Below are 27411 nucleotides of genomic sequence, written 5' to 3'. Positions count from 1 at the left end.
CAGCAAATCAGCCCACGGCCTTTTCTTCCACTTTATTTCATATTCCCACCACAATAATGACTCCTTTAATTTAAACTAAAAACCATTGAGGGTTCCTGAAAGGGTGGCAGCAAAGGAATGAAAGTGTCAAAGACTGGGGACAGGTGGGGTGGGGAATCAGCGAATCGTCTTGACTGGACTCTTGAAGTTGCTGGCCGCTTGGAGCTGCAGCTGGTAGGCCATCGGATGGATCTTGAAACCGTAGAGCCTGGGTCAGGGCAGAGGTCAGAGAGGCAGCAGCGTGAGTCCCATCCTGGCCCTGCCTGTGGCCAGCATTCCTGCCTCCCCACCCCAGCTCCTTCATAAGCCTGCTCAGTACTTAAGGGCAGTGGTTCCCAAACTTCTTCTCTCAAAAATTTTTGGAAATTTATTTTAAATATCCATTAAAACTCAAATTCTAGAATGTACACGTGTGTACACACGCACAAGCACACACATCAGTACTTGTTTTAATATAAAGCTGAACTCTCCTTCTCTACACAAGAGTAAAAATGATACTCCAGGAAGATAAACCACACTTGAACCGTGGCTCTGAGGATTTCCTGGCAGAAGGTTGAACACCCAAGATGGCAACAAGGATAGCTATTGTTTAAATGTTGCTTCAAGTGACAAACGTTATTTTAAGCGATTCATACATTTAAAAATACACTGTCAGGCATGTCACTATCCCCACTTTATGGATAATGGAACTGAGGCATAGATGATCACACAACTTTCCCAAGGTCACTCAGCAGGGAAAAGCCCTGGCTTTGGGAGAAGTAAGTCTCAAGAAAGGACCATGCCCTGTCCTTGTCCTCCTTCTTTCTGGGGGATCCCGGCCCTTTCCTTTGACCCTTGGTGACTCTGTCCCTGCTCCCCACCTGGGCACAAACTGGTTGGCGGGCCTCTTGGGCCGGTACTCAGGGTGCACCATGAAGAGCATGTGAGGGAAACCGGTGCCGAAGTAGGCGCCATCCGTGTGGTGGTGCCTCGATGACTTGGGTGTGTACACGTCCATGCACTTGGGGCAGTAGAGCTTCACCATGGCCTCACCTGGGATGTCCGAAAGGCCTGGGAGACAGCCAGACTCAGCAGGCCAGGTAACCCAAGCCTGCCCAACCTCCCTCCTGGACTCAGGCCCCAACTTGCTGAGCCCCAACTCCTTCCCAGTGGACCTGCCATTTTATGTGGCCCTTCTTTCCCTTTTCCAACACTCACCGATGGGAAGCATTGGCTGGTTTTCACAGTACACACGGGGACAGTAGCCAAAGTCTCCCTGCTGGTACTTTTCCAACTGCAGTGAATAAAATGGAAGGGGTTGCTGGATAGGTATGAAGAAAAGAGGCAACCCCCTCCTCAGCCCAACCCACATCACTCTGTCCCCAAATCCTCCTGTCTCTGGCTGCCCAGAGGCCCCTTTTCTGGCTCAGATGGGCCCTCAAGACTCCTCTGCTTCCCTTCCTCCAGTTAGGCAGGCTGCAGACCATCAGAGCCATTCGCTGCTTATTCCCTGAGGAAGAAGCAGTCTACAACTTCCTGCCCAAGGTCACATCTCCCTCCCTGAAAACACCCCCTTTAGCACAACCCTCAAGCAGGTTTTAACCCCTAAGCCTAGGTTCTGAGGTTTTTTTCCCTCTTCTCAGCTAGATTCCTTGACAAGGTTGAAACAAGTGACTTCCTGCTGCAGGGAACTGTTTCTCTTGTTGCCTCCGAAGGAGCCAAGTGGGAGTAGAGAGGCCTCACCATCTGGGCGATGCCACGGTTGGTGAGGATATAGCGGGCGTGGATCAATCCATAGAGCATTTCAGCTGCCTGCTCAATCAGGTCACTCTGGTTGGGGTTGTCTTCCAGCTCCTCATCTGAAACATGGCCCCAACCAAATGCAACCACTTGTCTTACAGCTATTTTAGGTGCCCTGCCCACCCCCAGGGGCTGCTAGCTACTCAGTTAGCCCAGCATCCAACTCTGAGCCTCACCCCACCCATGGCCTGGGCATTTGACCCAGAAACCTGGGCCTCTGACCCTTCCACCAACCCAAGGCAGCTCTGCCTTCTTTCCATCCCTCTCAGCCTCTACTCCCTTCTCTCCCTCGATACATAAATGCAAAGATGTCACCACAGAAGATAAAACTCTAGCCTAGAAGGTGCAAGGCAGGGAAAACAGGCAGAAAATAAGACTCATGGAAAAACGGGCATTATGGAATAGTGCTAAGTTAACAGAATCAGAATATGGAAACAAGCGGTGTAAGTCACAAAACTAAGCAAGAGTGAGGTAGGGAATCAAAATGAAGTAGAGGACTTTGGGTTAAGGGAGTCAGAGAACCAAAAGGGAATTTAGAAATTCAAGAAGCAGATAAACAGGATTTGAAAAGGAAAAAAGCATACACACACAAAACAACCCTGAGGGTGTCTCACCAGGCTCCAGGTCCAAGATCATGTCTAAAGCTTGTCGATAGTGAGGCACCTGCTCATTGAGTCCAGTGAGATTGAATTTGTCCTGGATATAATCTTCATCCACCTGTCAGGACATGAAGTCAAAAGGAAACCCATAGCAGAATCCTCAGCTTTGACCTGGGCAAGTTGCTCGAACTGGTGCCTTAACCTCAACACAACTGCTTCTATTCCCTTTGTTCCGCACTCCCAACTCAGCAGAAGTACTTGAGTCTCTCTCCCCAGCTCACATATACTGCCCACCCATAAAAGCTTTGGGTTTGCTTTTCCAAGGATAAACAGGTATAGCAAACCCCGTCTTAGAGAGACATTCCTTTCATGATCCTTGTCCCTATTCCCGCTTCCCATCTCAGTTTTGGCCTCTCCTTAGGGCCAGCTGGCTCTCTGAGGAAGGTGGAGGCTCAACAGCTTGAATTCTGAAGGCAGTTACAATCCCTTATGTTAACACACAGCTTTGCATGTTACAGGACATTTTAGTAGGAACTATTTTAATTCTAACAGCCACCAAAAATAGGTACTACTAGTACCACTGTGGTAATAAAAAAGAAAATACACAGGTTGACATGTCCAACGTTATACTGCTGGAGAATGGCAGGGCTGACTTGGGGCCCCAGCCTTGCTCCTTCACCACAAGTTAGTGAGGGAGTTACTAAGGAAACTCTTCCTTGACGAGAAAGAGTTTTTATGTAAGCCTGTGAAAGAAGTGTATGGAAGCTGAATATATAGGAGAATATTTTATTTAGCCAGATTATATGTGGAGATGGACAGGGGGGTTTGAGAAGAACTCACTTCACAGAAGAATTCATTGCCACGAAGCCCACAGAACCAGGAAATCCAGGACACCTCCTCTGAGCTGCTCATCTTCACGTCAGCTAGAGAAAGAGAAGTGTAAGGTTAAGCTCTCCCTCCCTGTCTCTGATATCCTTCCTCCTTCCACACTTTGCCCTCCAACCATGGAAGAATTTGGGGCCACCCTTTCTTAAAAGATCCGAACCTGGAGCACGTCTCTCTAGCTCCTCTTATTCACATCTCGGTCCCTTTTCTCTGAGACTAGATAAATTCTTTAGGGTCCCACCACTTGTGAGAAACCGACAGGTCTTAACCCACCAGTCCTACCCACATCCCTGACGCTCCCGAAGGCCAGGCCCCTCTCTCCTCCGTGTCAACTCCGGCAGGGCCCGCGGCTCAGGCTCCCTACCCCCGCAGGTCTCCGCGTGTTCCCGGCCCCATTCCCAACGGTTCCGAAGTTTATCCTTTCCAAACAAGAGCCGGGCCCCTCCTTTTCTCATGGCCTGGGGTGACCCTCAGGTCCCTTTCATGGGAGTCCCCACATCCCGCCTCCACCCTTTTGGCCACCTCTCCCTCCCTCGGTGTCGGACCAGATCACTTCCTTCCCCTCCCCCATATCAAGGCGCAGAGACCCCATGTGCCGCGCCCAGGGGACAGGGGATACGGGCCGCTGGGGACAGACCCCAAGCTCACCGATTGGACGGGGACTGGGACCGGGGACGGGGGGGAGGGGAAGTTTCTGTTCAACCAGAACCGCGAAGAGACCGCTGCACGCAGGGCGCGGACCGACCGCGGTAGGGACGAAGGTGGGGTGGGGGGGAGAGACGTGGAATTGGGGAGGGTGGGGAAGAGGGCAACGCGCAAGTGCTTAGCGTCGGGAGCCGCGGTGGACGCCGGGGAAATCGGAGTACCCGTGTGGGAGAAACTGGCGAAACTAGGGAAGCGAATACAGGAATCCCAGGATGACCCGCGCACGACCCTTGTGTCCGCGAGTGCCCCTGAGGGAGCCGCTCGGGGGCTGGGGCGCAGCAAGGGGCCTGCCAGGCCTCCACCGGAAGCGGAAAATAGTATCGCGTTCTGGGCCCGGGAGCCTGGGAAATATAGTCGTGTGATTCCGGTACCGTGGTGGTCGGAAGGGCGGGGAGAAGAACAAGGCTGCCGGGGTCCGTTTTCCTGCCGCTCCCCCTCACACAGGCGAGCCTCAGGCCCGGTGCGGCTCCGCTTCCCAGGGCACTGACCTCATCCGCTCCAGCCAGCCTGGTCCTTATCGCCTGTCGAGCTCCTTGCCCGAGTCAGTCCGCCAAAGAGACCCCCGAAGGGGCCAATGCTTCACCCTGGGGTTTGGGCTCCGGAGGCGGGAGGTGAGGCCGGGTTCCGTGCCGAGGAACCTGGGTAGGGTGTACTGGGCTGAACTGAACGGCGACAGAACCAGGACGGCCCCGTGCGCTAACCTGAGGTGGCGCCAGCCATTCTGCTGCTTGTTCCCTTGCACTTTTCCATTTCCTCTTAGGGCTTGAACGGGGCTGCTGCAGGCGCTAAGTGTGACCTTCGAACCCTGGTCAGAGTGAGGGGCTCTGAGGCGTTATTTCTTTTCACGGTTTCTGGGCATCCTCCACCTCAGGGCCTTTATTAACCCCGAGAGAAGTTTCCCAGGGACAGAAAATGAGCTCGGAGCGGGGGGCCACCTTGAGGGAGGCGAAGGGCATTGTGGGGGCGTTATGTAAAAGCAGCACCCCAACCGACGGATCCTTCTCGGTCCTCGCGCTACCTGGGCACGTGGTGCGTTGCGTGTGTGCTATTGGAACGATTCCAAGGCGGGAAACAGCCCGGCGCTTGCGCGCGCCTGCGTCCTCAAGTAATTGCCCCCCAAGCCACGCATGCGTCTTTGTGCCGTGTGACTCTTTGTCGACTCCTTTGCTTAGAGTAGCGCCATTTTGCAGTACGGAAGCTACAAACCAACACAGACTGGAACCTCTCCCTGAAATCTGCTTCCTGCTTCCGGAGAAGTGTCAAGTCTGTCAAAGTCTTTTTGTTTGGAAAGACGTTACCCGAAATAGGATCGAGGAAGATTTAAAGAGCCAGGCTGATTGTTTTTCTTAACGGTATGTCTTACGCGGTGGTAAAGTAGCCTCAGAGAGCCTATTATTTATTGTTGATGAGGATGGGAGTGGGGGCGGAGCGCAGGACCTCTGGGCAGCTGTCTTACGGAGACTTCTTTGTTAACCTTTACTAAGGGGCATGGTCTGTTACTGTAGGGTTTCCTGTTTTTCCACATGATCTATGGTCCTCAGGCCCTGCAGGGTCCTAGGTTGTGGGGTCACTTTTGGGTTAGGAGGGGATTTTTGACGCTAAGGATACTTTTCCTTCTCCCAGCAGGTGTCTGGAGGTGGCTGTGGTCACTGTAGGACCACCAGGGGCTTGGCTTCCTTGTCTCATCCTCCCCCTGCCTAGTCTCATTTTCCCAGATCTCCCAAAAGCCATGTCCGGGGCCTCCCTCATTAACTTTACCCGAGCCACTGACCCCAGTGATCTCTGGAAAGATGGGCAGTTGCAGTCACAGCCTGAGGAGCTGAAGCCCACCCTGGATGGAGCTGCAGCCCGGGCTTTCTACGAAGCCTTGACTGGGGATGAGAGCAGCACTCGTGAACCCCAGAGGGCTCAGTCTGAGTCTGCCAGGAAGAGAAGAAGAATGATGAGGGAAGCTGCAGCAGGAGTATCAGGAGGACATGGACAAAGGAGATCCCTTGGGGCAGAGGACAAGATGACCCACCGGATACTGAGAGCAGCCCAGGAGGGGGACGTGGCAAAACTAAAAAGACTGTTGGATCCCCATGAGGCAGGGGGAGCTGGGGGGAATATCAACGCTCGAGATGCTTTCTGGTGGACCCCCCTGATGTGTGCTGCCCGAGCAGGCCAGGGGGCAGCTGTGCGCTATCTCCTGGGCCGTGGGGCTGCCTGGGTGGGGGTCTGCGAGCTGGGTGGCAGGGATGCTGCTCAGCTGGCAGAAGAAGCGGGCTTCCCTGAGGTGGCCCGCATGGTCAGAGAGAGCCCCAGAGAGACGAGCAGTCCAGAGAACCGGTGAGGGGAAGCCTTATCTTCCGTTGTGTTCTTTCCTTCCTAGCTACTCCACACCAGAGGCCCCAGAACAGAGCTGGAGGGTTGGTTCTCTCCCCTGTCCTCTAGTGTAGGCTAATAAGGCAGTCTGGTTATGGACATGAGCTCCCTGGGTTTATTTTTTTTTATTTAAAAAATTTATATATTTATTTACTTTTTAGTTTTTATTTTTGTATTTTATTTGTTTATTGAAGCATAGTTCATGTATGATACTATATAAATTACAGATATACAATATTAGTGATTCACAATTTTTAAAGGTTATAGTCCATTTAAAGTCATTATAAAATGTTTGCTATATTCCCGTGTTTACCCATTCCCTGGGTTTAAATCCTGACTGTACTTACTTGGGCAAGCAACCTAATGTCCATGTGCATCAGTTTCCTCATCTAAGAAATGGGGCAGTAAGAGCACCTTTCTCAAAGGGTTGTTAGGATTAAATGGGTTAATATATGTAAAGTGCTAGAACAGTGCTTGTAGCATAGTAAGCACTATACAAACATTAGCTATAGTAATTATTATTATTCCTCCCTCACCCAAGAGCCTTGTGAGGCCTTTTAACCTCTTCTCCCAGCTATTCCCCTTTGGGTCCCTTGTTGCTAAGTGGGGAGGAAGGCAATTTGTTCCTCAGCAGAAATACTGGAAGGACCCTGTCCCACCCTGCCACCGACCTGTGAGGCCTAAACCCTTGTGCTGCCCTTAACCCTTTCTCTTTTTTCTCTGCAGGTCCCGATCCCCCTCTCCCCAGTACTGTGAGACTTGTGATGCCCACTTCCAAGACTCTAACCACCGTACATCCACTGCTCACCTGCTGTCATTGTCCCAGGATCTCCGGCCCTGCAACCTGCCCCTTGGGGTGCCTACCTCCAGCCCAGGCTTCAAGCTGCTGCTGAGGGGGGGCTGGGAGCCTGGAATGGGGCTGGGACCCCGGGGCGAGGGCCGTGCCAATCCCATCCCCACTGTCCTCAAGAGGGACCAGGAAGGATTAGGCTACAGATCAGCACCCCAACCCCGAGTTACACATTTCCCAGCTCGGGATACACGGGCAGTGGCTGGGAGGGAGAGAGCCCCTAGGGTGACCACACTGAACCGGAAGGAGGAGAGAAGGCAGGAGGAGAAGGACAGGGCCTGGGAGCGGGATCTGAGGACATACATGAACCTTGAGTTCTGACCTTGGCAAGTTCTGACCCTCGTCTGCTGCTGAAGTCTGAACTTAGGCCCCTGACCTAGGCACTTGGGCTTCTACTTCCTGGGGTCTGCCCAGGTTCCAAACCTTCAGGTTTTCATCAGTGGGCTCTGCCTTTGGGAGAAAAGAGGCTGAGAGTTGAGAAATAAATCAAGCTTTTCCCCCTCTTTGGTGTTTTATTCACTTTTCTGGAAGCTGTTGCAGGGAAGCCAAACAGGCTGGGGGCCACATGAAATTCTACCTGAGCCAGAAGAGGCAGCTCTGCTAGGTGGTATGATAGGGTCACTTCCCTGCCAGTCTGGTTCGCTTCTAGTCCCAGCCACTGCCCAGAGTGCCCCACCTATTTTTTTAATCCCTGAACCAGGAATTACCCATCTCTATGCAAGTCTAACCTCCCCCAGAAGGCATCCCCTGCCCACTCCAGCCAATTCAATCACTGATTTCACAAAGTTCATATACTATGTGCTAAGAATGGGAGTAAGAGACTTTCCCAGTCTTCAGGTTGCTCACAGCTGGAGAAGACAGGATGTGATCAAATACAAGTGATAGAGGAATTCAGGGAAGGCTCAGATGTGATGAGGGTGGGTAGGGTCTTGCAGGAAGAGGCCAGTGTGATAGGAGGGCGTAAGATTATGCAGCCTGTAGGCTATTAGCTGAACTGGGACCAGAACTCCGGCCTCCCAAATATACACTTTAAGCCAAAGTTCTTCATTTTGATACCTGAAAACTCCTGAGGGCAGGAAGCACATCCTATTTGTCTACACTTGTCCTTCCCACACTTCCTCTTCCGCTCCTCCCTTGTGCTGCTCATACTAGGTGCCAGGCACATGAAGCGCTCACTGTCGTCAAATCCAAGAGGTAAAATCCGTGTATGGAGGAGCAAGGAAGGGCTACTCAAGTCCCAAGCCTCCTCTCAGCTTTCTTTTCCGGAAAATCCTTTCATGAAGTCATAAACAAGAAAAGGGGACTAAAGCGGGCGGGCGAGTTTAAGGGAACACTGGCGTCACGGGGGCTCTAGACGACGAAAAGGGAAAGCTGGGTTTACATTCAGGCGTTGGGTCCCTGTGATCTTGGCTCTGCGCCCCGCGGTACGGCCCGGTGCGCACTGATGGCGCGCACAAGCAGCGCGGGCGGGGGGCGGTAGTGGATCGGCAGGGTCCGCCCCGCGAGCTTCGGGCTCCGCCTCCGCCTGTCCCTCTAGTCCCGGTGCAGCTGCTTCCGGGCTCTGCGGCTCCGGGCGGATCTGCGAGGCCGCGGCCCGGACGCTGGGCCCGGGAGGGGCTGCAGCGCCTGGACTCCTGGCTCCCCAGGCAGGCCCGCGCTTTGCCTCGCAACCGGGATCTCCGAGGACATCTCCGGCCTGACCTCGCGGAGACCGAGTCTCAGCTGCGTGCTCAGGGGCCGGCGGGGCCACTTTATAGGGTTCATAGCCCTCTGAATCAAGGGACGAACGTTGCTGGCTGGAGTTTGTCGGATACCTCTTCCCTCACTCACCTAACAGGAGACTTCTTCCTGAGCTGCCTTAGGGCAGCAGTTCAGGACTCTCCTGCTCCGGAGCACCTAGGACCCGGGGCACCTTCCTTCTTTCCTTCCTTCTTGGATGGAGCACCTCCTCCCCAGTTTCTGGGGCACCTTGGGGCGTAGCCTTGGTGAGTGAAACTTGGGGTGCTGCCTGCTGGGAAAGAAACCTGGAAAACAGGGAGGACACTGTGGGGGTGACCCAGGCTTTGTCAGATCCTGAGACTTTTGGAATCTTGTGTGTTGGGTAGTGGTGGTGAATGAACTTGGATGTGCCTTCCTTTACCTCAAAACTGTAAAGGAAACAAGCCGCTTGACACACTTGAGGCTGCATGACCATCCAGGGAAGTGGGGAGCCACTTCTGAATTCAGAGTAGGACTCACCAGCAGATACCTGTTCTTCTGAGCCTGAACAGACTGTGGCTTCTGAGGAAACCCTCAGCCCCCAAACCTGAGAGTCTAAGCAGTGCCAGGAAGCAGCCCCAGAATTTGGGGGCTCATTACACACCCCAACCATGTTCCTGCGACAGCTTGGTGGCTGGCTACCTCGCCCCTGGGGCCGCTGGAAATCAACGAGGCCTGACCTGCCCGCCCCAGAACCCAGACGGATGGACAGCTCCTCTGAGAATTCAGGGAGTGAGTGGGACAGTGCCCCAGAAACCATGGGAGATCTGGGGCCTCCCAAGACCAAGGACTCAGGTGCACAGAGGAGCTCTGGGGCTGCTCCAGAACCAAGCAGGGAGTCCCAAGTTGAGCAACTGGGGTGCAAAAGAATGGATTCTCTCAAGTGGGACAAGACTGTCTCTAGCACTCAAGAGTCTGGGAGATTGGAGGCTGGAGAGACCATTCCCAAACTAGGATGGGATCCTGTGGACTCAGGTAGCACCAGGAAGCCTGGTGTGTCCCCTGAAGAGGGACTGAGTCCCCCTGGGCCTGAAGCCCCAGCGGAGAAGCCTGGCCAGCGTCAGAAGCTGCTGGGCTGGCTGCGGGGGGAAACAGGTGGGGGAGCAGGGGCTCCCTACCAGTACCTGGGGGACCCAGAGGAGTGTCTGCAGATCTCCACCAACCTGACCCTGCATCTGCTGGAGCTTCTGGCCTCAGCCCTGCTAGGGCTGTGCTCAAGGCCCTTGCGGGCAGCCTTGGACGCGTTGGGCCTGCGTGGACCGCTGGGCCTCTGGCTGCATGGGCTACTGTCCTTCCTGGCTGCCCTGCATGGGCTCCATGCCGTGCTGAGCCTACTTACCGCTCACCCCCTGCACTTTGCCTGCCTCTTTGGTCTTCTACAGGCCCTGGTGCTGGCTGTCAGCCTCCGGGAGCCCAGTGGGGATGGGGAGGCCACTGACTTGGAGGGCGAGAAGTTGGGGAGGGAGGGTGAGGAGCAGAGGGGAGACCCAGGAAAGAGGCTGTGACCACGCGGTGGGGTGTGGCCCAGGGTCCCACCCTCAGTGGGTTGGGAGCAAGGGTGAAGATAGTGTGGGGACATGATCCACATTGTAAGCACAGGGACCTCAGGGATGGGGCAGAAACCCCGGAGTATGAGGGCACAGAGCCCCCCTTCACACACAGCAGAGCTGTTTAGGGTGTCTGTGTTTATGGACAGTGGGGGCATTGGCCTTGAATTCACCAGCTATTGTTAATTTTTGCTTTTACATTTCTCCCACTTCGTTTTTTTTTTCCCACCTCTGCTTTTTAAAAACCAAAAAAAAAAAAAAAAAAAAAAAGTGTGGTGGTGGAGAATAAAGACTAAAGGGTCTTCTCTACCTTTCAAAACTCTCCAGGGGTGGAGGAGACTAGAGGCAAGACAGACAGACCTCTGGGTGGGGTAAGAGGGTGGCTGAGAGACTCAAGGGATCCTGTGGATCCTGGGATCTGTGCTATCTAGGGAAGAGTGGCACTGCTAGGTGGGTGGATTAGGGGGTCTGGATGGGGTTCCCACAGGTGATGGGGAGCCTGCAGGGGGGATCTGGGTGTTCCTAGGAGCCAGAGGGAGTGGGGATGGTGCTGGCAGTGTTGGCAGGAGGGCCAGCTCAGAGGGGCTGGCAGCTCATAGGCAGCATGGGGAGCACTGGAGTTTGCAGACCCCACTGGGGGGTTGGCTTTGCTCACTCAGCAATAAATAACTGTGTCACACCAAATCCTAAATACACCACTAAAAGTGAGAGTTACTGTCGCTCAGTGTCCTTCCTGACGCCGTCCAGCTGGGGGCTTAGGTGGTAGAAGGTCCAGAGGGAGTATTGAAATGGGGGGAGTGGGACTGATGTTGGGAGACAAACCCCCAGGTGAGATGAGGATTGAAAAATCATCTTTATTATTCTTGAAAGGGAGTTAAGAGTCTCCAGCTTCTCCCCCCACCACAATCTCAGTTCCCACTGTATCCATCTGGGGGGCACAGATGAAGCCACAGGTCAGTTACTGGACAGCTCACAGGTCTCTGGTGGGAGGAGGGAGAAAAAAAAGAGGATGAAAAGGAAGGAGACCCAGGGAGAGAGGCAAGGCTGACGGTAATGGGATGAGGAAGAATGCACTCCCTCATTCCCCCATGTCAGAGAAGGGGTCTCTGAGGCCTTTTTTCGCTACAGACCTCTGCCCCCTGTCTGACCCTCTGCCCCTTTTATCCACTGCAAACTCAGAAATCTCTCTTTTGAGTATCCCAGAGCCCATCCTGGCTCCCTGTGGTGCCATCACAGTCTGTGACACAAATGGAAGTGTCAACACAGCCAGTGTGATGATGTCGGCCTTTGGCCATGCCCTCTGGTGACATCACTTGAGTCCCTTTCATCCAGCACTCACAGAAGACTTGGTGAGTCCTAGTTGTTTTCTGTGGGACTCTACCCCCTCACCTTGATTCCTGGGAGTCAGTAAGAAGGCCTTAAAGTCGAGGCAGGAGGTCAGGGACTGGAATTCCTCCACACACTTCTTGGGAGGGTGTGGTGAGCGATCTGGAAGAGCAAGGCAAGGCCCGTGAAAGCCCATGCTTCTCAGCACCACCCCTGGTGAGGCCTTCATGGAAGCACGCAGCCCTTCCTGGGATGATGTCACGGAGCCCAGAGAAAGGGGCTCTCTTGCCCCCCGCCCCCACTTCCCCCCAGCGCTTCCTGCCTGGCACCCTCACTCACTGTAGAGGAGGAAGCGCTGGTAACCCTGGCCTGTCTCTTTCAGCATGATTCCGCCTGGGCATGCGCTGGAGAAGAGCTTGGTCTTCATGTCAGGGCGGCCTGTCAGGGTGGGTGGGGAAAGTGTGAGGACAGAGGTACAGAAGCAAGCAAGCCCAGGGGGCTTGAGGAGAGTGAGGGCTGGAGAGAACCAACCTTCGGTTCTGAGATCTGTGCTCCCCTCAGACAGGTGGTAGATCCATTTCCGGGGCGCACAGAGCCCATTTTTCCTGCAGAGGTGGTGGTGACAAGGAGGAAAGACTGAGTGACACCTCAACCACTCAGTACCAGCCTCTATTTATTCCATCTTATTCCCTCTTGAAGCCTGGCTCCCCTTGGGTTTCAAGCTACCAAGGGATGGTTAGGTCCCTATCTCTCCGGAGAGAAACTAATAGAGCTGTTGAACTCAAGTGGACCGAGAATAATGGATATGCCAAAGAGCCCAGCTCTTTGTGGGTGGGTGCTCACAATTTAGGCAGAGACTGTACCTACTGGTGCCTCTGCCTCCTCACCACTCACATGCGGATGGTAGCTCGAAGCTGGAGCTGCATGGGGGCAGAGCCCACGGCCATGTTGAAGACAATGTTGTCCACAGGGTCAAAAGTCGCCAACTCCTCCTTGGTGGGAGCTGCCCCTGCGATAAAGTACCACCGGCCCAGGTGGGGCTCTGGGAACTGGAGAGATGACGAGGGGAGCAGAAGAAGGTGGGTCTCACTACAGAATCCATCCAACCTCTTCGTCAGAATGACAATGCTTAGGGGTGAAGGTGTTGGCTGCCTTTTTCCAACTGAGGGTTGGATCCATGACAAGGAGTCATTAAATGACTTTTCCTCTTTGCCCCTCCTCAGTAAACCCCACCTCCCAATTCTACCATGTCTTCACATTGATGGCCACAGTACTAATATTTTTTTTACTTCTTGCTTTCATCATCACAACAGCCACATCCTCTTCCTCCCTTCCTTTCCCAGTGTGGCTGTTTGGTCATCCTAGGCCACTTCTCAAGGCCTCCCCAACCCCCAACCTGGCAAAGCTTCCCACATTCTCAGTCCATACCTCTTTCCCATCTGCTCCTTCAGTTGTCAGTTGACTGTGCTCAGGGCACTGGTAGATGGAGTTAAGGAGAATGCCATAGAGGTAGAGTAGAGCTGCCCAAATTTGGTGGAACATCTTCAGGCAGGAGGGAGCTGGGGGTCTGCGTGGAGTGGCTGGTGCCTTAACTGCTCTCCCCCACTGGCTGCTCAGTCCACTCTGCTTCCAGCCCCCTTGCCTCGACCCTTGACCCTTTCACCTGCTAATGAGTAACTTCAACCTTGTTTTCCAACCCAAGCCTGGATTACTTACAGTGTTTGGGACTTCCTCCCCATCTTCTAAATGCAACTACTCCACAATACATCCTGGCATGTCCAGGGTCTCCCAGGAATTAAGAGAGCTGAGCCCTCCAGGTAGGCCTGTGATCTTTTAACCCATATCTGAGCTGGGATATCTGCTGTGCTGTGCAGCAATGAAGAGAAGTGGATTGATTCTTTCATTCGCTCACTTAGCAAACTAAGTGTTTTTGAGTTCCAGCTGTTGGTCAGGAACTGGCTAAGCCCTGGGAACATAACAATGAATAAGACACAGTCCCTGGCCTTGAAGAAGTCAGTCTATGGAAAACTAGCTGTGTAAACAAATCATTGCAGTACAATCTGGTAAGTGCTTTAGAACAGGTATGAACCAGGTGCTGGAGCATGGTGGATGGGAGGCTTTCTCTCTGAAGTTGTTAATTGGGGAAACAATATGTACACCCCCCAGAAAAGTTTGCTCACACATGAGTTCATTCACTCAATGTTTATTAGTATAAGTAAGAGCCTACATACTCTAGTGGTTAAAGAGAACAGACAGTGGTGTCAGGCAGAGTGGGTCCAAACCCTTAACTCTACTTATCGATCTTGGATAATTTTATTAATCTTTATGCCTGTTTTTTCATCTGTAAAATGAGCAAATCATCCATCTCATAGGATTAAAAGAGCTAATGCACATAAAGCCCATAGCAAAGGCTTGCACATAAGTCCAAAATAAATATTCGCTATAATTAATAGTAGTGTTTGTAAAGTACTTATTAGTCTCTGGTGGGTATTAAGTTCTCAAGTAACAGCAGGTAGGGAAAGAATTGTCAAGAGGCAGTCATTGGGTAGTGAGTGCCAAGTGGGTGGAGCAGTTAATGTAATGGAAGGTGTGGGGCTTCTTTTATATATTATTTATAACCCACAGACTGCCATAAAGGTTTGTTCTGAGAGGTGAGGCTTGCTATGGGCTTGCGATTTAGTTAAAAGAATAAACTTTGGATGATGGGTATATGAGGGTTCATTATTACTGTTTTGGGGTAATGTTTGACATTTTTTATTAAAAAAACTAAAATACAAGTTATTGGGGCAGTAAAGTAGAAGTGATTGACCCAAGGGAGTCTGGTAGGCCTGAATTTGTCAGTTCTGCCACTTACATTCGCCTAAGTGTACTCACCTGTAAAATGGATGTAATAGTTATCTCAGATGTTGAAAGCCTTTTAAATATGACAGTACGTGAAACCCTCAGCAAACTGGCTGGCACAAACTAGGGGCTCATGTACAGGTGCTTACTAGAACTCTTAACTGAAACAGTACTGGGACTTAGGTATAAACTACGAATCCCAGAAAGGATGGGCACCAGAGGCAGGCACACTGGCAGCAACGGGTCTGGCTGGAGCATCGCGGGGCCCAGGCCTCTGCCCGAGGGGCTGGGGGAGAAGAGGACAGAGGGACGGTAATCCCCCCGGACCTCCGCCCCGCAGAAGCCCTTAGGCGGCCCTTTCAATTCCCCAGGGTCAGAGTCTTGTGTTTCGGTCCAATGTAACTCCATTTGCTCCCAATTCCCGAACTCGGAGGCGTCCTTTTTTAGACAAAAGTCCTGAAAAGTAGTAACTCCTTCGCTTCTCCAAAACATGGCGTGTCCCCTCGGCCGCACACCGCCGGGGAACATGGCGCCACAGAACGCCCACCGGGCAAAACCGAGGTCAAACCCAACGACGCCACCGCACGCAAATCAGCTCGAGAGCCACCTCCAACCGCCTATGGAAAGGGTGACTTCCGGAGGCGCCGAAGGAGTGGCGCAACGAGGACGATGGTAAGAGGAAGACAGAATTCTAGGTGGCCAGGACAGTGCCGCCTCAAATTCTCTGCCGGCCAAGATTTTAACATAGATTAGCGAGGCACAATCCCCAGTCTCCAAACTCCAAGATCCATATAACTGTTCAAAGCCGCTCTCGAGGCAGTCGAAGAGTCCCACCTGATAATTTTTTTTCAGGCATTTATAGCGGCCACCACAACCCCCTACTGCTTAAGCGCGCGCACGTAAGAAATGGACAGCACCGGCGGGGGTGGAGCGATGCCTAAGCGTGTACGCATGCGTAGTGCGACGCACGCAAGCGCAGTACGGTCCCCCGGGCGACGGCGGCGGCGGCGGCGGCGGCTCTTCGGGGTGCTCGGCTCCCTCCCATCTAGGCCGGCCCCGGCCCGTTTAGCCCCCAGGAACTCACTATTTGGGGCCGCGGACTTTCTCGTCGTGCCCCACAAAAGTAAAGCTTGGGGACCTGGGGGGAGCCGGAAGTACCGCCTCGCGATCCCCCAAATACTGTCGGAAACGGAAGTGGCCGTCGGAGGCAGGTTGGGGGAGGCCGGAAGTGACGGTACCGTGGGGAAGTCGGGGGCGGAGCTGCGGGGTTGTGGGGTGTGTGTGGGTGTGGGTGTGTTTTGTGTGTGTGGGTGTGTGTTTGGTCTGTGTTGGTTGCGTCGCTCTGCTAGAGCACCGAGGGTAGGTGGAAGAGGGAGGCAGTCAGCTAGCAGATCTGGCCCCCCGTGAGTGTCCGTCATTTCGGGTCTGTCGTGACTTAGGCGGGTTCGATGGGCGTGGCGTGGCGTGGCGCGCGTGCGCGAAATCACTTTCTCCGCAGAGTCTGGCGCGACCCTCGGTCTCTCGTTGTCCCAGGGTTTGCCGACTTCTCGGGCCCTTGTCTTATCGCGACCAGTGATGACACTGGTCTTGTGTTTCCTTCCTTCCCTGCTTCCTAGCCCGACTGGCTCTCCCTTATTGTGATTGGCATCGTGGAGCCCCTCCCACCTGCCGTCCTTCAGCTCCCTGTGCCGTCGATCTCTTGCCCTTTGTGTTTCTCTCCCTGTGCCCCGGAATCTGAAGGGGAATGGGGGAGGGTGTGAGTGTGTGTGCCTGTGTGAGAGAAACTCTTTAGGTATTGGGGCGGAGTCTCGGGCCGGGGAGGCTTCCGGGTATATAAAAATCTGCTCTGGGCGACAGCGGACCTCCCTCATAACGTTCTTCCTTAGAGAGCTGTCGGCCATGGAGCCCAATGATAGTACCAGTACCACTATGGAGGAACCTGACAGCCTGGAGGTGCTGGTGAAGACCCTGGACTCTCAGACCCGGACCTTTATTGTGGGGGCCCAGGTGAGACCCTAGTACTTCTGGGAGACACCCATTAACTCTTCCTCTTATAGGTTCCTTATTCTGAGAGAAGAGCGTAATTTTCTGGTTTTCAAATTTTCTTTCATTGATTCCTTTGTTCATATTGTAGCCAGAACATTTTCTGATGTTTCCTCTTTGGCTTTTGTTGGGGAAGGCAGATTTTCTTTTGCCTTCCTCCACCTGGATAAAACTCAGTGCAGAGGGAAAGAAGGAAGGAAGAGTCTGTATTCCAACATCATAGATGAACCCCAGCCCAAAGGGAGAGACATGGCTCCTGCCTTTGGGAAAGGAAAGAGAACACACAGACCTAAAATACAAGTGTGTCTTAAAAACAAAAATTGGTGAGGTCTGTACTGTGTAGTTAAAGGATAGAAGTCAGATCCTGTAATGTTCATAATGCAGGTGGAGCCCTAATAGACAAAATCGTGAGGTGGTTGAGTTATAGTTTTAAAACACAGTGTTACATGTATTTAAGGAAACCATATAGGCTTGTGTGATTAGGCGTATGTAAACAGTTTGGTACTCCTCAGGAGTCAGTTGTCTAGTTAGGAAAAATGTTTTTCTCATTTGCCCCTTTTTCTTTCTTCTTGCTTGAGTCTGCCTTCCTTAATCTGATTTTCTACTCCATGTTCTTTGTTACTGCTTTCATCTTTGAGACTACGGTGTTGGTATCTTTCTGTGTTTGGGGAGGGGTTACCGGTATCTTTAGACACGCACATTCCTTTGGGAGCCAGGCAGAGAAGGAGAGAAGAGAATGTCAGTTGACTTTTGTGTTTTTCAGCCCTGTAGTTTTCTCCTAGGTCTATAACCTGAAATTCTTTATGTTTATTGTAAGTGTTTTGACAGGTGTTGCCTTAGTTCAGGGCTTTGCACAATAATTACCTCACAGTTAAGACAAGCAGGTAGTGATTTTATGATGGGATGGTTTTTACCCCTCACAAGTGGGTTGTCCCTCTGCTGTCCTTCCTTTTTCTTCTATTCCCTGATTCCTATTTACGTCTCTTCTTCCTTACAGATGAATGTAAAGGAGTTTAAGGAGCACATTGCTGCCTCTGTCAGCATCCCCTCTGAGAAACAACGGCTTATCTACCAGGGGCGAGTTCTGCAGGATGATAAGAAGCTCCAGGAATACAGTAAGGGGGTGGGGGAGGCAGGTCAGAGCTTTCGGCTGCTGTTCAGAGGGATGAGCTGAGGCCGTGGGTTTGCCTGATCATACAGTGTTTCGGTGTGTATCTCTTTTTCTGCAGATGTTGGGGGAAAGGTTATCCACCTTGTGGAACGGGCTCCTCCTCAGACTCAGCTCCCTTCTGGAGCGTCTTCTGGAACAGGGTCTGCCTCAGCCACCCATGGTGGGGGACCCCCGCCTGGTACTCGGGGGCCTGGGGCCTCTGTTCATGACCGGAATGCCAACAGCTATGTCATGGTTGGAACCTTCAATCTTCCTGTAAGCTTGTGTTTCACATGGGAGGGTTTTTCTGGGGGTAGTTTTGGTTGTGGTAGCAGTCAAGAGCTTATAAGACAGGTGTCTCAGTCTTTAGATTGGGTTTGGAGGGCCCTGTGGTCTGATGATGGCCTCAGTCTTTGAGGAGATAGGGGGTGGGGCTCCAGAGAATCAGTTGGAAGTGCGGGGGCCTTAGTATTTGACTTCTCCCAGAGCAACTTCCCTTACCCTTTCCCCAGAGTGACGGCTCTGCTGTGGATGTTCACATCAACATGGAACAGGCCCCAATTCAGGTATCACGGGGCCTGGGAGGGTCAGGGAAGGGGATCTGGGAGAAGGAGGCCATGAAGTGGGGGTGGATCTGGCTGAGGAGATGGCTGGGACCTGGTTTAATAGGTGGTGGAGCTTGTGGCTTATCTCAGACCTGTCCTGATCTTCTCTCTCTTGTTGTAGAGTGAGCCCCGAGTACGGCTGGTGATGGCTCAGCACATGATCAGGGATATACAGACCTTACTATCCCGGATGGAGGTGAGTGGGCAAGGCTGGCTAGGGTCTGTCTGTCTCACCCCATCCTCCCTACCCCTTTTCTCTTAGCCTAGGGGTGGGGGCGTGACTGGCCACATCCACTGGATTCTCCCCTCCTAATCTAGTCTCTTTGCAGTGTTCATTCTTTGGGGCAGAAAAAGTATCTTTGTGAGGCTGTTTCGTCCCTGCCAATCCTCTGAGTACCGGGTATCTGGGCAGTTTGTTGCAGACTTGTCAGATGATTCTCACGGCATGTTTTTTCAATTAAATACGGATTCCATGCTTTTCTGTTCCTCGCTTATCATATTTGATACTGGGTGGGATGGCCTAATTTTATTAGTTTGCGTTTGCAACCAGTGGCCTTTCCTTCTTTTCTCTTGGAGGTTAGGAAACCACAGGCCATACTTTTTGTTAGTAATTTGTTTGCAGGTATCATGGGTATTCATCACGCATCTAACTTGTGTAAGTCTTAGGGAGTTGCTAGGGAGTCAGGTACAGATGCAGAGCCCTGCCTTCAGGGAGCTGAGTTAGCGCATTCTCCACTCAGTCTGCTTTGACCTGAGTAATTTTCTGCTGCTGTCTCATCTTGCCTTTGGTGTCCTGACTCTTCCCCACCTTCAGTGCCGAGGGGGACCCCAAGCCCAGCAGAGTCAGCCGCCCCCACAGACGCCAGCTGTGGCCCCGGAGCCAGTAGCCTTGAGCTCTCCAACATCAGAACCGGTCGAAAGTGAAGTGCCTCCTCGGGAGCCCATGGAGGCAGAAGAGGTGGAGGAGCGTGCCCCTGCCCAGAGCCCGGAGCTCTCCCCTTCTGGCCCAGCCCCAGCGGGCCCAACACCTGCCCCAGACACAAATGCACCCAAGTGAGAGATGGAGGGAACCTTTTGGGGTAGGGGTGGGTTGGGGATTCTAAGTGAAGTATGAGGACCAGGAAAGGTCTGATGGCAGAGGAAGGATTGCTTAGGGGTTCTACCTGTAGAGTTAGTATTGAGGGGCAGGGAGGGGCTCCAGTGTAGGTAGATGGGGTTAGGACTGGCCGCTGAGCCAGAAGCATTGCTTTCCCTGGGGCAGGGAAATCCAAGTGGTGCTTCTTGAGCCTGATTAAGATTCTGTCCTGAGTCCACACAGGCCCCATCTGGTTTTTAGGGTTAGTGTTTTGCCCTTGTAGGTACAGGATTGTATGGTGGGGAGGGTGGAAGCAGTTTATTTTCCTCTTCCCATCTTCCCCTGGGTAAGGTTAAAGAACAGAAGCTCTGCTAGTTCAGGAAGGGATTGGGCCAGGGGTCTGGGAGGCCAGGAAGAGGTAGGGCAGATATGGTGAGGTTGGGAATCTGAGGGAAGCCTTGGCTCACTGCCCCTTGGGGTTGCCCACAGCCATCCTTCCCCTGCGGAGTATGTCGAGGTGCTTCAGGAGCTACAGCGGCTTGAGAGCCGCCTCCAGCCCTTCGTGCAGCGCTACTATGAGGTTCTGGGTGCCGCCGCCACTACAGACTACAATAACAATGTGAGCCCGCCCACCCCCTCGCCCAGTACTCCCCAGTGGGGCAGGGAGAAATGCAGATCACCCCTTCCCCCCGCAGAAGACACTGCCTTCGACAGAATAGCTGCTCTTTAGATTTGGAAAGAAGTGATCTTTTTCTCTGTGACAGAGAAGGAGGATCTTTTTCTCCCTGACCTCTTTATGATGACCACTGTCACTGTCCTCGCACCCTCTTGATCCCCTCAGTGAGTTATTTAGGAAGTTTATAAAGTAAGGGAGATTAGCAGGTGATAACTGATTCATCGTAGGGCTTATTTTATCAGGAAGCTGTTTATGTGTATAAAATAGAATTTACTTGCAAAGATGTGGTCTACACAGAAGCTTCTAAGCATGTACTGGAAGACGTAGAGGACGTGAGAACGTGATAATTTCAAGAAGGTGCTGTTTTTGTTAGCGAGGTGGATTCTAGCCTAAAGTTTTCTGCCTTTCTGTGTTTGGCCCCGGGGAGTACAGCAAGAGGGCCGTGAAGAGGACCAGCGCTTGATCAACTTGGTGGGGGAGAGTCTGCGGCTGCTGGGCAACACCTTTGTGGCGTTGTCTGACCTGCGTTGCAATCTGGCGTGTGCGCCGCCGCGTCACCTGCACGTGGTCCGGCCCATGTCTCACTACACCACCCCCATGGTGCTCCAGCAGGCAGCCATCCCCATCCAGGTGGGTCAGGGGAGCCTGGCCTGAGGGAGAATGGAGGGCTGTCAGTGGAACGATCCAGCATAGCTATTGAGCTCAAAAGAGGTTAGAAGGGGAGCATACTTTGGAAACATGGTGACGCAGGATGAAGGAGCCTTTAGAAGTACAGTGTGTCGTGGGGTGCTCTGGGTTAGGCTCTGGTGTTTTTCTCACTTCTGCCCCATCCATCTTTATCGTCCAGATCAATGTGGGGACCACTGTGACCATGACGGGGAATGGGACCCGGCCCCCCCCGACTCCCAGTGCGGAGGCATCTCCTCCTGGTCCTGGGCAGGCCTCGTCCCTGGCCCCCTCTTCTACCACCGTCGAGTCTTCGACTGAGGGGGCTCCCCCGCCAGGACCAGCTCCCCCACCGACCGCCAGCCACCCGAGGGTCATCCGGATTTCCCACCAGAGCGTGGAACCCGTGGTCATGATGCACATGAACATTCAAGGTGAGTTAGGAAACAGTCGCTGGCAGAGCAGAGCAGTGCGATGTGGGAGGTGGGGTTGGCGCTGAGGTGTGAGGGCGCCAGGGTGGGAAAGGAGAGGCCAGGGCTGATGGCGGTGGCAGGGGGACCGTGCAGAAGCTCTTCTGGTTGGTGTGGGGGGGGAGGGGCAGGAAGAACTACTTGTCCTCGGAGAGTTGTTTGCATGGTGAAGGGAGCGTCTCCTCCTTGGCTAGATGGAGTGAAAGGCAGGCTTTGTGGTCGGGGGAGTGGAAGCCTGAAGCGCGCCGATCTCAGGAGGATACAGTTAGGCCTTGGCCCCGCCTGTCTCAGGGCCACTCTCTCTGTCTCCTTGCCCAGATTCTGGCACACAGCCCGGTGGAGTTCCGAGTGCTCCCACTGGCCCCCTAGGACCCCCTGGTCATGGCCAGACCCTGGGTAAGAGTGAGGGCATCAGAGCAGGCTGAGCTCTGGGTAGAGAAGGGGTAGGGCCAAGTGGGTGGGTTGAAGGGGGTCCAGGTTCAAGGTTACATCAGACCCACCCCCCAGGCTCCACCCACATCCAGCCGCCCTCCCTGCCCCCTGAGTTCATGCACGCCGTCGCCCACCAGATCACACATCAGGCCATGGTGGCAGCTGTTGCCTCCGCGGCCGCAGGTAATGACCTGAAAGGGGAAGCCTGGGAGGTGGGGCCTGGTCCACGGTGGTGGGCATCATCCACTGGCAGGCCAGGGCCCGGCCCTCAGCCCTCTTCGGTCTCTCCCCTCTGCCACCCCCAGGACAGCAGGTGCCAGGCTTCCCGACAGCTCCCACCCGGGTGGTGATTGCCCGGCCCACCCCTCCACAGGCTCGGCCTTCCCATCCTGGGGGGCCCCCAGTCTCGGGGGCTCTGGTGAGTAGGGGTGGGGGAGTTCCACTGGGGAAGAGTATGGGGAGAAAATCCTATGGTGGGGCATGGAGAGGCCAAGACTGAAAGCCTGCCCTTCTCCTCTCCCCTCAGCCGGGCGCTGGTCTGGGTACCAACGCCTCTTTAGCCCAGATGGTGAGCGGCCTCGTGGGGCAGCTTCTTATGCAACCTGTCCTTGTAGGTGAGTACTTGTTCTTCCCCACTTCAAACTGAAGAGGTTTCCATGGCTCTGAAGGCTGATGCTGCCTTCCTGGACTCCTCACTGGCACTTCCCAGTTCTCTCCGTATTCCTTTGTTCTTGCTTTCCTACTGGGAAGACCAGAATGGAGATGCTGTGGGGTCTTGATTTTCTTGAGATTTCAACTTTCCTCTTTTGGCCCCTATAGCTCAGGGGACCCCAGGAATGGCTCCACCTCCAGCCCCTGCCACTGCATCAGCCAGTGCCGGCACCACCAACACAGCTACCACAGCTGGCCCTGCCCCCGGGGGGCCCGCCCAGCCTCCACCTCCTCAACCCTCCGCCTCTGATCTTCAATTCTCTCAGCTCCTGGGGAACCTGCTGGGGCCTGCAGGGCCAGGGGCTGGAGGGCCTGGCATGGCTTCTCCCACCATTACTGTGGCGATGCCTGGTGTCCCTGCCTTTCTCCAGGGCATGACTGACTTCTTGCAGGTGAGTGGCTGGCTTGCTCCTCACTTCACCCTTCCTATTCCTGGGCTCAGCCAGGCATTGGAGTCTTGTTGCCATTATATTGCCACTTGGAAGGAAACTTGGGAATTTATTGACTCAGAACCCTCCATTTTGGAGATGAGGAAAACAGGGCTTGGAGAGAGAAGCATAGTAATTTGGGTCACTGCTTTCTGACCTAACCCAATCAGAGGGAGAGAGGTAGCTGCTCAACCTGACTCTACTCTGGAGAAGCTACAGTGTGTATTCTGCTTTAAGGTGCAAAGACTGGAATAGAGCTCCACGTCTTCCAGACTCCTGTTGATTTGTGCCTTCCTGATGCCCTTTTATGTCCTTGTCCCCATTCTCACTTTGTCTTCTGTTCATTCCTTCTCTGTGGGGCAGGCGACACAAACAGCTGCTCCGCCCCCTCCGCCCCCTCCGCCCCCACCCCCACCTCCGGCCCCAGCACAGCAGACGGCGCCTCCACCAGGGTCCCCCTCTGGTGGCGCAGGGAGTCCTGGAGGCCTGGGTCCTGAGAGCCTGCCGCTGGAGTTTTTCACCTCAGTGGTGCAGGGTGTGCTGAGTTCCCTGCTGGGCTCCCTGGGGGCTCGGGCTGGCAGCAGTGAAAGTATCGCTGCTTTCATACAACGCCTCAGTGGATCCAGCAACATCTTTGAGCCTGGGGCTGATGGGGCTCTCGGTGAGCAAATGGGGGTGCCTTGGCCTTCTCTAGGGAGGGGCAACCAGGGGACGGTAGATGGCCTTTGTTAGGGGTATTGCCAAGGTGGGGTGAGGCTGATGGGCTGGTGGGCAGGCCAGGTGGTAAAGGCCACTGCTAACTTCTGCCCCTGTCTCTAGGATTCTTTGGGGCACTGCTGTCTCTTTTGTGCCAGAACTTCTCCATGGTGGATGTGGTGATGCTTCTCCACGGGCATTTCCAGCCACTGCAGCGGCTCCAGCCCCAGCTGCGATCTTTCTTCCACCAGCACTATCTGGGTGGCCAGGAGCCCACACCTGGTAACATCCGGGTAAATGAAGACCTTGGGCCCAGAGCTCTTCTCCGTCTCACCTTCAGTTCCTTATTCCTAACTTTGTCCGTTGCCTAAAGCTGTGACTGCCCCAGCTCAAGCCCTGGGCTTGGTGGGGGAGGAGGGGGAAGTGTCTTGAGGGGTGTGGGACTTGGTTCTAAACTTGTGCTGTTCTCTTCCCCCCACACCGCCCCCAAGACGGCAACCCACACATTGATCACGGGGCTAGAAGAATACGTGCGGGAGAGTTTTGTGAGTAACACTTCCCCATCCCTTCCTGTCCTGGCTCTGGTCAGGATAGCCCACAGCTCTCAGTCTCTCAGGGCTTCTGATTTGGGGGTCTTTGTGTGTCTTGTCTCTCAGTCTTTGGTGCAAGTTCAGCCAGGTGTGGACATCATCCGGACAAACCTGGAATTTCTCCAAGAGCAATTTAATAGCATTGCTGCTCATGTGATGCACTGCACAGGTCAGGGGCTCGCTGGGCCGGGTGAATGGGGCATGTTGGATGTGCAGGGCTGCTGGGTGCCAGCATTCCGTCCTTATTTCTCACCCACAGACAGTGGATTTGGGGCCCGTTTGCTGGAGCTGTGTAACCAGGGCCTGTTTGAATGCCTGGCCCTGAACCTGCACTGCTTGGGGGGACAGCAGATGGAGCTTGCTGCTGTCATCAATGGCCGAATTGTAAGCATCACCCAGTCCGAGATTCCCAGCCTTTTGTTTCCTCAGGTTTCTGTTTTCTTTGGTATCCTGCAGTTTTCTTTTCTTTTTTCTTTTTCTCCAAACTGCCATCCTTTACTGTTTGGTACCTTTCGAAAGCTGTTTGAGAGTTTTGTGTTCCAAGTCTGCTTTCTGCCCCCCAGCGTCGCATGTCTCGTGGAGTGAATCCGTCCTTGGTGAGCTGGCTGACCACTATGATGGGACTGAGGCTTCAGGTGGTACTGGAGCACATGCCTGTAGGTCCTGATGCCATTCTCAGATATGTTCGCAGGGTTGGTGATCCCCCCCAGGTAAGGGACCTGATGGGCTATGGGGTCAGGGGACTCGAGGGAATTGCAGAGATCTGAGAGGGCCTTTTGTGATGGTCTCCTTCTCTGTCCTTTTGCACAGACGCTTCCTGAGGAGCCAATGGAAGTTCAGGGATCAGAGAGAACTCCCCCTGAGCCTCAGGTACCAGGGAGAGGTCGAGGAGCCAGATAATGTGGAGTGGAGGGCTGGGGCCGGAAGGGCTGGAGGCTGAGAATTCTGAAGCCTGGGTCTTCCCACTGTCTGACTGCCAGCGGGAGAATGCTTCCCCAGCCCCTGGAACAACGGCAGAAGAGGCCATGTCCCGAGGTCCGCCTCCTGCTCCTGAGGGAGGCTCCCGAGACGAGCAGGACGGAGCTTCAGCTGAGACAGAACCTTGGGCAGCTGCAGTCCCCCCAGTGAGTGTCAGGAGGTGGTCCAGTGGGCTAAGGCAGCTGAAAGTTGTGGGAATTACTATTTTCTTATCTTTTCCTCCCCAGGAATGGGTCCCTATTATCCAGCAGGACATTCACAGCCAGCGGAAGGTGAAACCGCAGCCCCCCCTGAGCGATGCCTACCTCAGTGGTATGCCTGCCAAGAGACGCAAGGTTGGTTTGCCTCTTCCCTGAGGATCCCTCTTTATCCGAATTCCCCTGTTGTGCTTAGAGTCAAACTAATTAGAGCTGGAAAGAATTCTTCCTAGTTTAGTCCCGATTTAATTGATGAGGAAACCTTTCTGGCTCAGACTTGCTCACGGTTGTTGCCCCACACCTTTACATTAGTCTGTCAGCAGTCCTTGTCATCCCTCAGTTGCCCAATCCCCATGTGACCAGGGCCCATCTTCCTTAAGATGGGCTTCCTCTTGTGGACTAGCTAGCTGTGAGTACTGGGTGGCTTGACCCATCTTGCCCCTCTTGTTTTGAAGACCAAGTCCAGCACATTCAATAGTGTTTTTGGCCAGAGCCAAACAAAATTAGGAAGGCATTTCTGCTGTCAAAATTACACATGGACTGTTTCCCTCTCTCCGCTAGCATGGAGGCTCAGTGGTTGACTCATGGAAGGGGTGAGCTGGGTGGTGGCATTGGATCTGATGTTGATCCTCTTTTCCCTTTCAACCCCATCCCCCAGACGATGCAGGGTGAGGGCCCCCAGCTGCTTCTCTCAGAGGCCGTGAGCCGGGCAGCTAAGGCAGCCGGAGCTCGGCCCCTGACGAGCCCCGAGAGCCTGAGCCGGGACCTGGAGGCACCAGAGGTTCAGGAGAGCTACAGGCAGCAGGTGCCCCCACCTTGAAGCAGCATAGGGATGGTCTAGTGGGAGGGATTGGGCTAGGGTCCCTCTTCCCTGGATCCCTTCAGAGATGAACTGGTCAGTCTGGGGCTACCACTTGGTTTTATAATGTTGTTTTCCCCTAGGGGCATCTGGGAAGGCTCAGTGATGCCATATTGGGCTACTGGACAGTAACATGGCTGGTGGGGAAATGTTAGCTCCTGAGGGATGACTTCTGTGTGCTTGCTGGGATCCTAGGGGCTGGGCCAGTACCACTGCAACCTGCTTTGCTCTCTCTCTCTAGCTCCGGGCTGATATACAAAAGCGACTGCAGGAAGACCCTAACTACAGCCCCCAGCGCTTCCCTAATGCCCACAGGGCCTTTGCTGACGATCCCTAGCTCTTTGCTCCATGGCCCTCCATCATCAGGGGACCATTTCTCCCCTCTTCCTTCACAGTATTTAAGAAATAAAGTCAGATTTTCCTGGCTCTTTCTTTTGGTCTCTAAATTGTCTTCGTTTAGTCTAAGCCCCTTAATCTTCTGTGAAGTTGGTTTTATAATTCCCAGGAACCCACCTATACTAGACAGCTTTTAACATTTCAACACGAGATGTGCAGTATGATGTTTTACTGTTCATGCAGCACAAGCGTACAAGCCTGTTGTGAGGTCAGCCATTTTCAAGGAAAACTGTGTAAATGAGATGAAAGAAACCTACTGCAGGTACATGCTAGGATAGGGCTCTCAAACCATTTAATTGACGAGCAGCTGCAGACCTGTAGTCTTGACTAGCATGCAGTGGTACCAGTGTAACTCAACGAAGTTTGACTATGGTGGAACTGGTCTACCCAGTTCAAGGAGCCCAAGTTCAAGCCCTGTGCTTGAACACATGTGACAGCTATAAAGGCACTTCCTTTCTTTGTAGGCAGGACCAAAGGGACATGTGGCTGCAAATTCTCCGCTGCTCCTTTTGAGATGCAGTTGCTGTCCCTTCCCCCTTTTTAGCTAGTTCGTGCTGGGCAAATAGAACGTGGCAGAAACCTAAGAACAGGTTGTAAGCTTTGCAGCTTCTGCCCAGACCTCTTGGAACACTGACTCAGGGACATTGAAAGGCCTTATGACTCAGGATATCTTGCCAGAGAAGCCATGCAGAGACAGTGGTTGACAACCCAATGGAGTTCTGCCTTCCAGGTGTCCCAACATGGCC

At 53.6% G+C, this 27411-nt stretch overlaps 5 protein-coding genes across 38 annotated transcripts; 3 read left to right on the top strand and 2 right to left on the bottom strand.

Moving 5' to 3' along the window:
• Nucleotides 1–16: 16 nt before the first annotated feature.
• CSNK2B (casein kinase 2 beta) lies at nucleotides 17–4102 on the bottom strand. 2 transcript variants are annotated; one of them, XM_036868213.1, is made up of 7 exons: nucleotides 3951–4102; nucleotides 3258–3340; nucleotides 2433–2535; nucleotides 1762–1877; nucleotides 1237–1312; nucleotides 900–1089; nucleotides 17–247 (listed from the first exon to the last, which is right to left on the bottom strand). In XM_036868213.1, the coding sequence occupies exons 2-7, from the start codon at nucleotides 3327–3329 to the stop codon at nucleotides 157–159; spliced, it is 648 nt and encodes a 215-aa protein (XP_036724108.1). In that variant the 5' UTR covers nucleotides 3330–3340; nucleotides 3951–4102; the 3' UTR covers nucleotides 17–156. The 2 variants fall into 2 exon arrangements, with proteins under 2 accessions (XP_036724108.1, XP_036724106.1); XM_036868211.1 differs by lacking the exon at nucleotides 900–1089 and having other exon boundaries at nucleotides 18–247; nucleotides 3951–4083.
• Nucleotides 4103–4366: 264 nt separating this feature from the next.
• On the top strand, nucleotides 4367–7724 carry GPANK1 (G-patch domain and ankyrin repeats 1). 4 transcript variants are annotated; one of them, XM_036868206.1, is made up of 4 exons: nucleotides 4498–4618; nucleotides 5198–5359; nucleotides 5634–6335; nucleotides 7098–7723. In XM_036868206.1, exons 3-4 carry the CDS (start codon nucleotides 5737–5739, stop codon nucleotides 7540–7542), a joined length of 1044 nt encoding a protein of 347 aa, XP_036724101.1. In that variant the 5' UTR covers nucleotides 4498–4618; nucleotides 5198–5359; nucleotides 5634–5736; the 3' UTR covers nucleotides 7543–7723. The 4 variants fall into 4 exon arrangements, with proteins under 4 accessions (XP_036724098.1, XP_036724101.1, XP_036724100.1 ...); XM_036868205.1 differs by having other exon boundaries at nucleotides 5180–5359; XM_036868203.1 differs by having other exon boundaries at nucleotides 4367–5359.
• Nucleotides 7725–9347: 1623 nt separating this feature from the next.
• C11H6orf47 (chromosome 11 C6orf47 homolog) lies at nucleotides 9348–11240 on the top strand. Its single transcript, XM_036868207.1, has one exon. It carries the CDS (start codon nucleotides 9591–9593, stop codon nucleotides 10482–10484), a length of 894 nt encoding a protein of 297 aa, XP_036724102.1. The 5' UTR covers nucleotides 9348–9590; the 3' UTR covers nucleotides 10485–11240.
• A 120-nt stretch (nucleotides 11241–11360) lies between these two features.
• On the bottom strand, nucleotides 11361–13516 carry APOM (apolipoprotein M). The gene is made up of 6 exons (XM_036868210.1): nucleotides 13281–13516; nucleotides 12747–12901; nucleotides 12384–12457; nucleotides 12192–12290; nucleotides 11916–12014; nucleotides 11361–11506 (listed from the first exon to the last, which is right to left on the bottom strand). Exons 1-6 carry the CDS (start codon nucleotides 13392–13394, stop codon nucleotides 11481–11483), a joined length of 567 nt encoding a protein of 188 aa, XP_036724105.1. The 5' UTR covers nucleotides 13395–13516; the 3' UTR covers nucleotides 11361–11480.
• A 1649-nt stretch (nucleotides 13517–15165) lies between these two features.
• On the top strand, nucleotides 15166–26701 carry BAG6 (BAG cochaperone 6). Of its 30 annotated transcripts, none has more exons than XM_036868187.1 (26): nucleotides 15166–15365; nucleotides 16580–16700; nucleotides 17734–17851; nucleotides 17966–18162; nucleotides 18399–18452; nucleotides 18613–18687; nucleotides 19306–19544; nucleotides 20056–20185; nucleotides 20675–20872; nucleotides 21090–21342; nucleotides 21670–21774; nucleotides 21886–21993; nucleotides 22116–22228; nucleotides 22337–22424; nucleotides 22630–22913; nucleotides 23313–23610; nucleotides 23769–23938; nucleotides 24137–24190; nucleotides 24302–24404; nucleotides 24495–24619; nucleotides 24799–24945; nucleotides 25046–25105; nucleotides 25216–25359; nucleotides 25441–25548; nucleotides 26069–26215; nucleotides 26511–26701. In XM_036868187.1, exons 2-26 carry the CDS (start codon nucleotides 16593–16595, stop codon nucleotides 26604–26606), a joined length of 3522 nt encoding a protein of 1173 aa, XP_036724082.1. In that variant the 5' UTR covers nucleotides 15166–15365; nucleotides 16580–16592; the 3' UTR covers nucleotides 26607–26701. The 30 variants fall into 30 exon arrangements, with proteins under 30 accessions (XP_036724082.1, XP_036724073.1, XP_036724092.1 ...); XM_036868172.1 differs by lacking the exon at nucleotides 15166–15365 and adding an exon at nucleotides 15664–15904 and having other exon boundaries at nucleotides 21697–21774; XM_036868171.1 differs by lacking the exon at nucleotides 15166–15365 and adding an exon at nucleotides 15664–15904.
• The last annotated feature ends 710 nt before the right edge of the window (nucleotides 26702–27411 follow it).

Source organism: Balaenoptera musculus, chromosome 11 (genome assembly GCF_009873245.2).
Source record: "Balaenoptera musculus isolate JJ_BM4_2016_0621 chromosome 11, mBalMus1.pri.v3, whole genome shotgun sequence".
Classification (NCBI taxonomy): domain Eukaryota; kingdom Metazoa; phylum Chordata; class Mammalia; order Artiodactyla; family Balaenopteridae; genus Balaenoptera; species Balaenoptera musculus.
This window is presented reverse-complemented; position numbering and strand designations above follow the sequence as displayed.

Excerpts from the sequence above, each read along its gene's own strand:
- CSNK2B (XM_036868213.1), bottom strand. The coding sequence starts at position 3,329 with ATGAGCAGCTCAGAGGAGGTGTCCTGGATTTCCTGGTTCTGTGGGCTT. Across the intron at positions 1,313-1,761 it reads ACCGTGGCATCGCCCAGATG|TTGGAAAAGTACCAGCAGGG; the intron begins GTGAGGCCTCTC and ends TATTCACTGCAG. Across the intron at positions 248-899 it reads GCCAACCAGTTTGTGCCCAG|GCTCTACGGTTTCAAGATCC; the intron begins GTGGGGAGCAGG and ends GCCCTGACCCAG.
- APOM (XM_036868210.1), bottom strand. The coding sequence starts at position 13,394 with ATGTTCCACCAAATTTGGGCAGCTCTACTCTACCTCTATGGCATTCTC. Across the intron at positions 12,458-12,746 it reads CTTCGAGCTACCATCCGCAT|GAAAAATGGGCTCTGTGCGC; the intron begins GTGAGTGGTGAG and ends CCACCTCTGCAG. Across the intron at positions 12,015-12,191 it reads CCAGCGCTTCCTCCTCTACA|ATCGCTCACCACACCCTCCC; the intron begins GTGAGTGAGGGT and ends TTGCTCTTCCAG.
- BAG6 (XM_036868178.1), top strand. The coding sequence starts at position 15,645 with ATGCGTAGTGCGACGCACGCAAGCGCAGTACGGTCCCCCGGGCGACGG. Across the intron at positions 22,229-22,336 it reads CCCCAGTCTCGGGGGCTCTG|CCGGGCGCTGGTCTGGGTAC; the intron begins GTGAGTAGGGGT and ends CTCTCCCCTCAG. Across the intron at positions 25,549-26,068 it reads TGCCTGCCAAGAGACGCAAG|ACGATGCAGGGTGAGGGCCC; the intron begins GTTGGTTTGCCT and ends CCCATCCCCCAG.
- GPANK1 (XM_036868204.1), top strand. The coding sequence starts at position 5,737 with ATGTCCGGGGCCTCCCTCATTAACTTTACCCGAGCCACTGACCCCAGT. Across the intron at positions 6,336-7,097 it reads ACGAGCAGTCCAGAGAACCG|GTCCCGATCCCCCTCTCCCC; the intron begins GTGAGGGGAAGC and ends TTTTCTCTGCAG.
- C11H6orf47 (XM_036868207.1), top strand. The coding sequence starts at position 9,591 with ATGTTCCTGCGACAGCTTGGTGGCTGGCTACCTCGCCCCTGGGGCCGC.